The sequence below is a fragment of the Canis aureus genome, chromosome 31, assembly GCF_053574225.1.
Source record: "Canis aureus isolate CA01 chromosome 31, VMU_Caureus_v.1.0, whole genome shotgun sequence".
Lineage (NCBI taxonomy): Eukaryota > Metazoa > Chordata > Mammalia > Carnivora > Canidae > Canis > Canis aureus.
In genome coordinates, this window is record NC_135641.1 from 22,270,815 (window position 1) to 22,283,629 (window position 12,815).

A 12,815-nucleotide genomic window follows, 5' to 3' on the forward strand; every position below is an offset into this window, starting at 1 on the left:
AAAATAGTCTACAGTGTGAACTTTGTTAAATCTGAAAGCAGTAGTGAGTGTCTTTAAGTATTGGTGGATCAGAACTGTGTACAGTCCGTATCTCAAAGCACAGATTACAAAAGATCCTAGTTGGATGCTATTCAGACACTACTCTGTGCTTGGAAGGCAGGCAGCCCAGACTCATGGGGCTCTTTGTAAGGCTGATACGGAATTTCTGTCTGTGGCCTCTTACTTTCATTCCATCTGTTGCCTCTACACATGACCTAAAGTAGTGGTGTGTTTGTGTGTGTGTATAGCGTGTATTTTACATATATACATATATACATATATATATATTGCTGTTGCCTAATGATACTATCTTGACAGTTTGCAAATTAAGATATAAGGCATCCCTGACAAGATAAGGATCATGGAAAACACTATTTTAGGCAGGCAATTTCAGTAAAGCAACATAAAATGAGGTGTTGTATTCAAAGTTGGGAAAATAGAAAAAAGGAAATATTAATAATTTGGATTAAATTGAGAGAGGAAGGAAAAGTATGTAAGGAAGGAAAAAGTGGGGGAAAAAAATCCGTAATTGTAATCATTCTAGATGTGAACAAAGATGATGGCATTTTAAATACATTTGGCCTTGTATATTTATGAATTTTATTCCTTTTTGAATATTCATCTTAAAGGCTAAAAGATAAAATGATTTCAGAAAATATTGAGTATTTTCTGCGTGCCAGATCCAGTGCATCCATTAATTGTGTCAGAACTCCTTTGGGACGTGGGGATCGTTATTTGAGCCAGTTTATGAACACAGAAAAATGTTCTTACAGTATTCACTTTGGATGGGCAAAAGGTCTATATAGTATTATTCGCTATATCTGAGAATGAATGTCTTTAGGTTCTTTCTAATAACTAGATTTACCCTTATAGAAGGAAGATTTGCAAATGTGGAAGCTATTCAGATGATTGTCAGATGCCTCCTGAGTGTAGGGCACCAGGCTAGGTATTCTGGGAATGTTAGTTCACTTATAATTTTAGCCCTTAGAAAGGACATAGTCTAGTAGTGGAAGTAAGATATACTTGCCTCCAAAGAATAGCATGTAAGTAGTTAAAGGAGGCATAAACAATTGCTGGGTGAGTTCAGAGAACTCCAGATTGTGCAAATAATGCAAGTTTTTTTCCTCCCCAAGCAATTACATTTTGTAGGCATGCCTTATACTTGAATTTTTTATCTCATCGTTTTCAAGTGGGTATAGTAATGAACTCTACACAAAATAAGCATTGCCTAGGAGAAGCCTTGGAAGAGTTTCTTTTAATTATTAAATAATAAATTTTAATAAATATTTGCCTCCTGGAGAAAATCAGAACTGATTAAGGCAAGATCGTTACCGTTAAATAACAATCTAGTAGAGATTTGAATTATTTGCTTTTAGCATATCAAATGTTGATGCTTGGAAATAATTTTCTTAAGTAGTTTAAATATTCTGTAATTTTGTTTGCACTGTTAATTTGCCTAGGAGACCTTTTCTTTGTGGATAATATAAATGTAAATTCAGCCAAATTCTGAATTAATAAATTTTGATTTTTGAAATTGTAAAGCTACTTTAAAAGATGGCATTCCCTGTAACTTTACATCCTGAAAAAGCAAGAAATACAATTTTAGAATGAGACAGGCGAAAGATAGTTGGTTTGTTCAAAGAGATAAAGATTACTTCTGGATTTTTTTTTTTTTTTGTTAGGTTCTATCTGCTTACTTGTAGATCTTGGGTTTTTTTTCTTCATTCTTACTATCTAATTCAATGCCCAGCATCTAGTACATGCTCAATAAATACATTAAAATGAATGTAACTTCATCATTTGATTCTTTTGATTGTTGCTACCTCCCAAGTCTTTGAAAAGCTGATAGTATATACATATTTTTTCATTCCTTTCATTTCTTTTACCTGATTTTGCAAATTGCTTTCTTTAGATCAGAATCAAGCTTTGCGACTCTGTCTGGGTAGCACTAGTGTTGGAGGTCAGTATGGAGCCATCTCTGCCCTCAGTATCAACAATGACTGCTCAAGACTTCTCTGTGGCTTTGCAAAAGGACAGGTAAATGTGAACTTTATTTTATTCATACAACAATGTTAAAATCAATTTAAAAGAAACTAGTATCTCTATACCACCTCACACCTGTCAGAATGGTTAAAATCAACAACAGGGAACAATAGATGTTGACAAGGACGCAGAGAAAGGGGAACCCTCTTACGTGTTGGTGGGAATGCAAACTTGTTCAGCTACTCTGGAAAACAGTATGGAGGGTCCTCAAAAAGTTAAAAATAGAACAATGCTACCATCCAGCAATGTAATACTAGGTATTTACCCAAAGGATACAAAACTCAGATTTCAAGGGGTATATGCACCCCAATGTTTATAGCAGCACTATGAACAATAGCCAAACTGTGGGAAGAGCCCAAATGTCTATTGACTGATGAATGGATAAAGAATGCTGGATTATAGGGGCCCCTGGGTGGCTCAGCAATTTAGTGCCTGCTATCGGCGTGATCCTGGACTCCTGGGATTGAGTCCCACATCGGGCTTCCTGCATAGAGCCTGCTTCTCCCTCTGCCTGTGTCTCTGCCTCCCTCTCTGTGTCTCTCATGAATAAATAAATACAATCTTTAAAAATAAATGAAATTTAGAGGAAAAAAAGTTAAGTGTGATAACCCTGGAGCTAGGAGAAAAGCGTGGGTAGGACAGATGATGGCACTAAGTTACATACAAAGCAATTGTTATGCAAAAATGCAGATACGGTGATTATGGTCCGTTGGTTGATATTTGGGAATTCATTGCATTGAATTCTGTACATGAGTGTCTGGATGTGAAAATACACTTGCGTTACATTTACCCAGTTTGGTCAATTAAAAAAGCAAACAAACCAGTATTTCTAGATCAGTATGTCAGGGACCAAAAATTTTAAAGTGACATGTCTGTAGAGCTGACCTGATGTTACTCGGTCTGACTTTTGTTCAGCTTTTATTAATTGTTATCAACTGAGCCAAAGTCTGTGATTTTCAATATCTTAATTTGTGTGTCTATATAAGTAAGTAGCTTTTACAAACCAACTAGGCTGTTATGTCAAAATTTACTTCCTTATAGTAGCATAGATAATTATTGCTGCTTTTTAAATACACTATATTCTGCTTTCTATATTCTCATTACTGTGTTTCTGGATAACTCTTAGAATTGCTTTTTACTTCTGAAACTGGCAATAAGTTTTGGCTTTTCTCATCTTTTGACTTACACATCACTAGTTTGTTTGGCAGTGAGCCTCTCCTATAATTTTTACCAGTGCTAAAGAGATTGACTCATTGAAGAAATTTTTTACTTCTCAGTATAAGAACAAAGTTTAAAATCTGAAGGAAAAAGTAGGTTGGCAGGATGAAGGGATGATGAAGATGGAATAAAGGCCCTGTGCTTTAATGGATCTGCAACCTTCATTTACATTTCAACTTCATAGTTCTTTGCCTGCAATGTTTATGGAGTAGGGATGGATTATTTCAGCCACAAGCAGGATACCTAAGTCCAAAAAAGAGCAATAAATTGGATTTTGAAGCATTTAGTTGTCTTATAGATCACGATGTGGGATTTGGCCAGTGGAAAACTTCTAAGATCAATAACAGATGCTCATCCTCCAGGAACAGCTATACTGCATATTAAGGTAATATCTTTGTTTTCTTTTTCTGTTAATTTTTATTTTTATGTTCATGTATGCACTTTTAAGCATACATCTTTATAAAAAGAATCCTGGAAAATGAAGTTTTCTTTGACTATCCCAATAGGATGCTCTCCTAGGCTAGAATTGGAGCTGGGCTAGTCTGGAAACATTCAGCTGCATGCTGGATTGACCTCTAATAGATAGAGCAGCAGAAAGAGTAAACTGATGTGATCCTAGACCAGAGGTTGGCAGCAGACAGGCAGTACCCTGCTGAAAACTCATGTGGAGATTTAAAAAGGTGGTTTTACCTTTCCTTTAGTCCACCAATGTTGCTTTGTCACACTTTGTTGGGAGTTACCTGGGGTTCAAGGCACCAGCTGTGAAAGAACCAAGGTTTGCATTATGTTTAGAAACAGATCTGTTGGTTTATTTTCCTTCAGGCCTCTAAGGGACAAGCATTAAGATTTGAGTCTTGGCTTTCTCCCTATAGGTCTGAAAAAAATAAACCAACTTAAGTAACAGATTTCATTTATAAATACAATGTGAACTTTGGTTTTTGTATGCTGTCAAGCCCATGTTCAGAAGCATAAAAGGTAAAGGACTGTAACTAGGGAAGTCTAAAATCAGATCTTCTAGATTTTAATCATGTACACATTTGGTTGCTTAGCTGTGCAGACCTCTCTTATTCCATACATATGCTTTTTAAAGTCTGTAAGCATCTGGAGTTTGTGTCTGCATCTAGGTTAGTTATATAAAATCTTTTTGTGACAAAGCAGCATTGAAGCATTTAGTAACAGTGAAAACAACCAAGACAAGTAAAAGTAGAATTTCCCCTTTTTTGAACAATATGGCAGTTTTCTTGACCTCTTTTCCTATGGCATGTTATAGTTGTTTGTGTTTATGTCTCATCTCTTTTAATAAATGAAAGTTTTTGAAACCAGAATCTGTTTCTCATTTATTTTTATACTATGCATGGTAGCTGTTGATGGTGTTTGTAAAAGGACAATTCATTTACAGAAAAAAAGCAAAATCCTTGAGAGAAATGGAACAGAAGAGATAAAGGCAGAGAGGCAAGAGAAGAATGCAGCTGAGGTTAAAAGCATAGAAGTGGTGTGGTAGCCATTGTGTTGCTTGAGATTGGTGATAAAGGTGGTGCATGCAGATGCTGTGACATTGGAGTAAGAGGTAGCAAGTGATATATATGATTGAATTCTTCCAGTCTTGGATTGACAATGACCACTTGCTCTTTAGTACCCTTACTCACTGTTCTCCAGACTTAACCCTATATCCTAGCAATGGGCTTACATCCTTAATGCATATATGTATATTTATTTAAAAAATACCGTAAATGTAGTACTGTATTCATATTTAAATACATTACAAAACAGGTAAGTAGAAAATTGATAAATAAAAATGCAAGTTCAGTTGATTTTCCTACATTCCAGATGTATACTTCCCACTCTGGCAATTGCTCAGCGAGACCTTGAGAGCAAAGTTGTGGGTTTTCTTTGTTATGCCTGTGTGTGGGGAGAACAATTTTACAGTAGTTTCCTGTACCTTGACTGTCCCTAAGAGAACAAAGACATGCCATTTAGGATGGCTCACCAGCCTTTGGGGTTAGGGGAGATTGGTCACTCTAAGTGACTCAGGTTACTCAGTTTTATATCCTACAGCATTCACATTTACCATACCCCATAAGTCCTTAGGACTATTTGTCATTGTGAACATTATTTGTTATTTTGAGTTTTCCAGGTAGGTAATAATAACTGAAGTATACTCTGTCAAAGAAGATCAGGAGGCAGTACATATTTGGAATAGTTCCATAGAAAGTTAAACTATTTTAAATATAGTGGATGAATTCTTCTGTTATTCAGAAAACATACTCAAGTTTATTTTCTAAAGGTAGCAAATATCTTTTACTATGTCTTTGTTCTTGAAAACTAGGCAACTGCAGATGTATCTAGTATACCCTATTCAGTTTAATAGCAGCTTAGAAAAAGTTAATGTTAGGAACCCAAGTGGAGAACTTTAGGGCTTTTATGAGTCACAGTTTGTATTTTTCTTTTATCCTGATGAAAGATGGGTTTGCTTTTTTAAAGCCTCAGTTTTTGAAGATAGCCATTTTTATTCTGAATACGGATAAGTTTGTATATTTAGAATGATGAACTAAATCTAGGTGATTTCAAATGCTACTAAATGTGTTTGTTTTTAGATTTTTAAAGTGTTATACTTTTTTCCCTTTTTAATACTTGACTGGTTGTTGAAAAATATATAAGAAAGTAAATTTCTTCTCTGTTTAGTTTACAGATGATCCAACTCTTGCAATTTGCAATGACAGCGGAGGCTCTGTTTTTGAATTGACATTTAAGTAAGAGACTAAAGCACATTTGTTGACAAATGAAATGAAAAGACTAGTTCTGGTTTAATGACTTGAAGTTGAACATGAAGAGGTCCGGAAAACCCATGTGATTAAAAATAGGTTATGGATGTATATTATCATGACTTGGGGAGCCTTATAGAACATTTGGAGGTCCAGGCCTGGCCACCCAGAATTCTCTCAGTAGGCCTGAGTTGGGATTCTGAACTCCTGCTCCCCAGGAAATTCACATGAGCTGTCAGGCTTGTTAACCATAATTCTGGAGTATGTCACTAATTTTGGTTTAGACCCAGTTAATTATAACCATAACAGACAGATGTAGAAAGGTTTTTATTGCCTTGGAATTGCCCTATTTCTCCTTAAGAGTAAAGACTGTCTAGATACATGGGAGAGTATTTATAAAGCAGTTATTTAAAAAGTGAAATGTAAAATTCATATTGTGTTTCCATAAGTTTTCAAAGTAAGGACCATGTTTCTTATGTTTCTTTCACTTTTTCACAAAGCTAAGCCTAAAGTAATTGCTTACAAAGTATTATTTACTTATTCTGCTACTGTTTACCTAACATCTCCTATGCTTAGGCATTGTTCTAGACACCAGACTTGGAGCTGTGAACCAGACAAAGTTGCTACTCTAATAGAACTTACATTCTAGTTGGGGTAGGGGTAGGAACACGACAATAAATGAGTACATAAGTGAAATAACTTCAGATAGTTGTGAATACTGTGGAAAAAGTAAGACCGGTCAGCTTGCTGGAATGAACTTGTGGATAATTCAGGAAGGTAACATTTGAGCAAAGACCCAAATGATAATCTGGTCAACAAATGCAAAAATCTAGAAGTGTTCCAGGCAGAGGGATGTTCAAGCACAAGAGTTTTGAAGTGGGCACAAGTTTGGCTTGGTAGTGAAAGGGAAAGAAGGTAGTCGTGGCTGGAGAATGATTTTGTCAGTAGTAGGATGGGAAAAGAGTGAAGGCAGGAGCCAGATCATATAGGACCTTTGAAAACATGATAAAGATTTTGGATTTTATTTATGTACAGTGGCAAACCATTGGAGTGTTTTTAGGAGAAGAGTGATAAATCTGACCTGGATGTTACAAAAAGCCTGCTGATGTCCTATGGAGTTGGATTGTTGGAGGCAAGAAGAGGAGTTAGGAAGCTATTGCAGTAGTCCATTCTAGTGATGGTAGTACCTTGAATCATCAATAAATCAATTCTGAATTTTTTGGTTACCTTTGCAGGAGAGTGATGGGAGTGAGAACATGTGAATCTAGATGTCTGTTCAGTGGTTCCAAGGGTGAAGTTTGCTGTATTGAGCCTCTCCATTCAAAGCCTGAGTTAAAAGATCATCCCATCACACAGTTTTCCTTATTGGCCATGGCGTCCTTAACAAAGGTTGGTATATTTAGAAGGTGAAACTCATAACTTTTAGAGGTTCTGAATACCAAAAATTTGAAAATTATAGGGTGAACATTAAAAATATGTTTTTCTCATAGATACTGGTCATTGGATTGAAACCATCTTTGAAAGTGTGGATGACTTTTCCCTACGGACGGGTAAGTAAACCTCTCCATCTTATTGGCAAAAAGACCATGTCAGGAGTAGGGAGATGACTTGAAAGTGGTGAATTTTGTGAGATTGTCAGAAAACGAGGTAAAACGGAAGTCAGGGCTCCAAAGATCATTGTCTGGACTTACCTTGATATAACCAAAGCAGTATAAACTGGTGACTAGAGCAGTACAGATCACAAGATCTGTCCTTTTTTACCTTGTTTTAAAGTCTCTTATAAACAGCTGCTGCTTTGGTACTGAACTACTGATAGAGGACACCCCACCATAAGATCTAGCATAAATTGCTACTACCTAGGCTTTCTTTTGGCTTCTGCCTTTAGTATTTTACTTTGGAGGATGATTCTTCCCAAAATCTATGATGCATACCACAGTTTGCCTTTCCTTTCCTGGTTGGTTGTTTTCAGAGAGCTGTGATCTTCTAGTGTAATTGTGAGGAGAGGTATCGATGGGATGAGATGGAGAATGATGGTACAGAGCCAAGACTAGTTGAGAACATAGCCTCTATGCTGAGGGAGACCACTCTGCTGTTTGTTGGTACTACATTATCTCTGGGCCTCGTGTGGGGGATGGGGGGACAGATTTGCCATTTCAGGTGGTATAGCTAGCTTAGATTGTCATTAGTGTTTCTTAGGTTAGCTTCATTGGCTGAGGTTTATCAGGGTGGTATATAGGTTTGCATCTTTTTGTATGTCTTTACTGGTATTTTTTTTTTCCAATATTAACATTTCCAAATAGAGAAGTAGAAAGAATTGTACATTGAACATCTATGTGTATATCTAAACTATATAATTCTATCATTAATAGTTTACTATAATTTTTTTATTATGTCTGTCTCTCCATCCATCAAATTATGTTATTTTAAATGTATTTCCAAGTAAATTGGAGAAGTCAGTACTCATTTGACTAAATATTCAGCATGCTTTATGTTTAGAGTTCAATATTTGTTTCTCCTTTGGTGTGAAATTTACTTACAGTGAAGTGCACCCATCTTGGCATACATTTGCTAAACTTTAACAAATGTATATACTTTTATAGCCCAAGCCTCTCTCAAGATGTAGAACATCAGCATCAACCCAGAAAGTTCCCTCATGACATTTTCCAGTCAATGCCTGCTTCACTGGGATTTTAATGAGAAATTGGGAGATGTTTTATCAAGGAATACTAGTCAGATACTGTGTTAAGTTTTCTCTTTTTCTTGCTGTTAACTGTGATGCTTTTTTTTTTTAAAAAGTTTTGGTCTTTTCCTCCTTAGATGGATCCTTCCAGTGTTCCATTGCTGGCCTGGCACTTTGTGGCAGTGCATAATTATGTGAATCCCATGCTTGCCTTCTGCAGAGGAGATGTTGTTCATTTTCTGTTGGTAAGTCCTGACAGGATGCTATATGTCTGTTATAAAGTCCTTTATCATAATACCATAATAGTTTTTTGATATTCACCAGTGATTTAATATTGTGTCAAATATGTTATCATAATTCTTTGGAGAGAGAGTGGTAACTTAATTTTAATTTAAGGTTTTATTAACATGGAAGACAATAATCACTTTAGCTTCATGCCCCTCTATGGTGTATTTCTTCATTCCATCTCTTTGACTAACAAATAATTAATGGTTTATGTGTATATATAAATATAAGAATGTATATATGTCTATTAATGGCTTACCTATTACATATAGTGTATTTATTAGACAATAGGTTTCACTGAGCACACACTGTGCTCTCTACACTGAAGGACACAGAAACAGTTGAAGAAAGTATAAGATAAATTTCTTCTTTCACTTCAAATACTGTTTGAGAGACAAAGCCAGTATATTCATTACCATTAGGGAGAACACTATGCTTAAGGATTCAACTATTCAACTTTTAAAAGTTGATAAAAATTCAGAGTATGGAAAGATTTGTATGGACTGGATAGGCCATGGAAAACTCTGTGAAGGATATATGGCAAATACTGCAGGAGGGGTGGATATGCATATTGAGGGAAATGAAATGAAGTTACAGGGGTAAGAATGTGCAGTGCATAATCTCTTCTTGGGTTTCCTAACTCAGTAAAGCAAGGACACCACTGTCCACGTAGTTTCTCCAGCTAGAAACCTAGGTGTTTCCTTTCAGTTATCTTTCTCCCTCATTTCTGCTTCTTCACTGCATCCTGTTGACCCTGTCTCCAACATCTGGATTTACTCCCTTTTTGTCACCCCCCCATTGCTGCTCACTAGCCTAACCACTGATATTTCTTCTACCTCGGCTTTGGCATAGCTTCCTAACTAGACTCTAGCCTTGGGGTCTTTGCATATGCTCTCACCTCTGTAAGGGAAGCTCTGTGCCCTCTTCCACTTTATCCTACCTAACTCATTATTAACATTGCCTTCCCTGACTTCCTGAATTGTTTCCTGCTACATACACCCACAAGACCTTATTTCTTCTCCTTTGGTAACATTCAGCACTTTTTAAATTATTTGTCTAAGTAAAGTGAAAGTGCCATAAATCTAAAGATTCTAGTCGCAAGGACAGTGCCTATAAATAGTAGATGCTTAATAAATGCTTATAGGATTAATGAGAGTGAGAAACCTGTGGAAAATCAAGTTGAATATATGATGTAGATTTTTTTAAATTTTTTTTTTTAAATTTATTTATGATAGTCACAGAGAGAGAGAGACAGAGACATAGAGACAGAGAGAGAGGCAGAGACATAGGCAGAGGGAGAAGCAGGCTCCATGCACCGGGAGCCCGAAGTGGGATTCGATCCTGGGTCTCCAGGATTGCGCCCTGGGCCAAAGGCAGGCGCTAAACCACTGCGCCACCCAGGGATCCCTATGATGCAGATTTAGATTAGGGGTGACACAGTGTGGCTTGTGGACCAAATCTGGCCAGCTGCTTGTTTTATTGGAACACCATCATGCCCATTTGATTATGTATTATTTATGACTGCTTTCACATTATAGTGGCAGAATTGAGTAGTTGTGACAGACTGTATGATCCACAGAACTTAAAATATTTGTGTGGCCTTTTACCAAAAAAGTTTGCTGACCCCTGATCCAGATTATAGAATATAATTGGCCTAGATTGGTAATGAAGAGTTGTCACAATTTCTTAGGTAAAGAGATAAAGATGTGGTTAAAGTGGCTAGGAAGATCAGTATAGGAGTAGCAGAAAAAATGTATTATAGGTGATAGGGAAATGGAAGCTTTTGCCCTTGTGCCAAAGAAGGTATGAGGTATTTAGACAAGGATGCTTGGTTACAGTGAAAGTTAGGGATGATACTTGGAAGGAAAGACGAAGCTTCTCATTTTATTGGATCTGGGAACTGAAGGACATGAATGAAGTTGTGTTTCTGACCTCATTTTGGAAGCATGAACTATTTGAAGGGCTTGAGTTACAGAGGATTTGAATGGTGTTGAGTTAGAAGGGAAGGTGGACTTCTTAAGTGTTCTCTCAGGGAATGTCTTCTGGGCAGATGGCAATCCAGGTCTGGAGTGCAAGTGAGAATTTCAGGATAGAGAATGTTGTTGAAGCTGTGAAAATCAAATGCCAGAGCATACGTAGCCTTGGCAGGCACTCACAAGGAAAGGGGAAAAAGAAGAGGAATCAAGAAAGAATGTTCCAGTAAAGGCACATAGAGGTAGGAGGGGAAGTAGGACAGAATGACCTCACATAGGAGACAAAGGAGAGGCTTCAGGACAATGTCAGTACTAGGGTTATACCATTATTAAATTAAGATCAAGAGAGAAGATGACTGAGTATAAGACCATTGAATATGCCAGTAGTTGTTGATTAGAAACTTTTCAGAGGGATGAATCATCAATGAAATGGAGGTGGAAGCTACGTTATAGAGCCTTGTTAAAGAAATGGGTGTTTAGAAGAACAAACTTACACTCATAGTGTTTGGTTACAAGATGAAAGAGAATGGTTTAATATCTGTAAAAAGCTTTTTGGTTTTGTATTTTATTTGAAGATGGAGAAGTCAGAAACATGTTGGAAAGCAAAAGGAAAAGGACCCTTAAAAAGGAGTGAGTGAATATGCCAGCAAGGGAGAGGGGTACTATTAAGCAATGGTGGAGGGGGTGGGATTTAGAATATATGTAAGTGAAGTGATCTTTAGTAAGGACTTGAGCTAATCTTAAGAGAATAGGTAATGTTGGCATTTTGTTTGTTTGTGAAACACTTTCAGTATGTGCTAGGGAACAGTTTGGTGTCCATTTTCATTTTCAAATGAGGAAACAGAGAATGAATAAGTGATTGGCCGTTGGTCATGCAGCTGTAGTAGTGGAACTTAAATGCATGCCTCTAGATCACATGTTCCTTCTACTAGCATATAATTTCTTTCAGGGGAAGTGACTTAGTGAAGCAAAGATCAGAGTACATGAAGGGCCCACGGTAGGAGGGCTCAGTTGTTTGTTCATGTATCTGGTGAGGTCAACACTATAAGTGATGGGAGTAGAAGACAAAGGAATTGGGGCTTAAAAGGAAAGGAAGCTATCTAGAACATTATTCAGAAGGGTCAGGTGTACATTGTGCCATGTTTCTTCTGCCGTGCTCTGTCACCTTGGAGCAGAAGCAGGGAAAGCAAATTACAAGGGTGGTTAGAGGGGGTATATGTACACAGATGTAAATAAAATTGACTTTCTCAAGTGTCCATCTCATTCTTTTGGGACATTTGGGCTATTTGAGCTGTAACAGTATACTCCAGAAAAGTTTAGTCTTGTCACTACAGCTCTTTTTTTTTTTTTTTAAATGGACTTTATGACTTTATCATACCATGTGGTCAGTCTCATTTTATGCTTTAACTCTAGCTGAGTATAGTCACTGATGGGATGAAGTTAGTTTGTTCTGAATTATAGTAGAGTGAACACACATTATAGGACTGACAACTATACTACTGAGCAGATATGCCTTGTATTTTGATATAAATCATGGTGTGGATGATTTTTTCTTTTGTGTAATAGTTTCTTTAATTGCCAATATTTTGGGCTTCTCCATACTCTGAATGGAACTCATTTTCTAGGTGGAGTAGAATTAGTGTCTACAAAAGTCCCTTAAAACATAGCTGGTATTTAGATTGTTTTTATTTCACCATCAGGTTAAGAGAGATGAGTCTGGAGCAATACACGTTACTAAGCAAAAGCACCTTCATCTCTACTATGATCTCATCAACTTTACTGTGAGTATTATTCAGATTAAGTTGCCCCATTTAT

General features: G+C 36.7%; 1 protein-coding gene across 4 annotated transcripts in view; it reads left to right on the forward strand.

The window, feature by feature from the left end:
* VPS8 (VPS8 subunit of CORVET complex) overlaps positions 1 to 12,815 on the forward strand; it is a 254,636-nt gene that overhangs the window by 35,291 nt on the left and 206,530 nt on the right. For all 4 annotated transcript variants that reach the window (XM_077879951.1, XM_077879954.1, XM_077879952.1 and 1 more), the window contains exons 8-14: positions 1,952 to 2,076; positions 3,599 to 3,685; positions 5,983 to 6,050; positions 7,298 to 7,451; positions 7,553 to 7,612; positions 8,880 to 8,987; positions 12,701 to 12,781. In XM_077879951.1, coding sequence (XP_077736077.1) covers positions 1,952 to 2,076; positions 3,599 to 3,685; positions 5,983 to 6,050; positions 7,298 to 7,451; positions 7,553 to 7,612; positions 8,880 to 8,987; positions 12,701 to 12,781 — 683 coding nt within the window. The remainder of the gene's footprint in view (positions 1 to 1,951; positions 2,077 to 3,598; positions 3,686 to 5,982; positions 6,051 to 7,297; positions 7,452 to 7,552; positions 7,613 to 8,879; positions 8,988 to 12,700; positions 12,782 to 12,815) is intronic.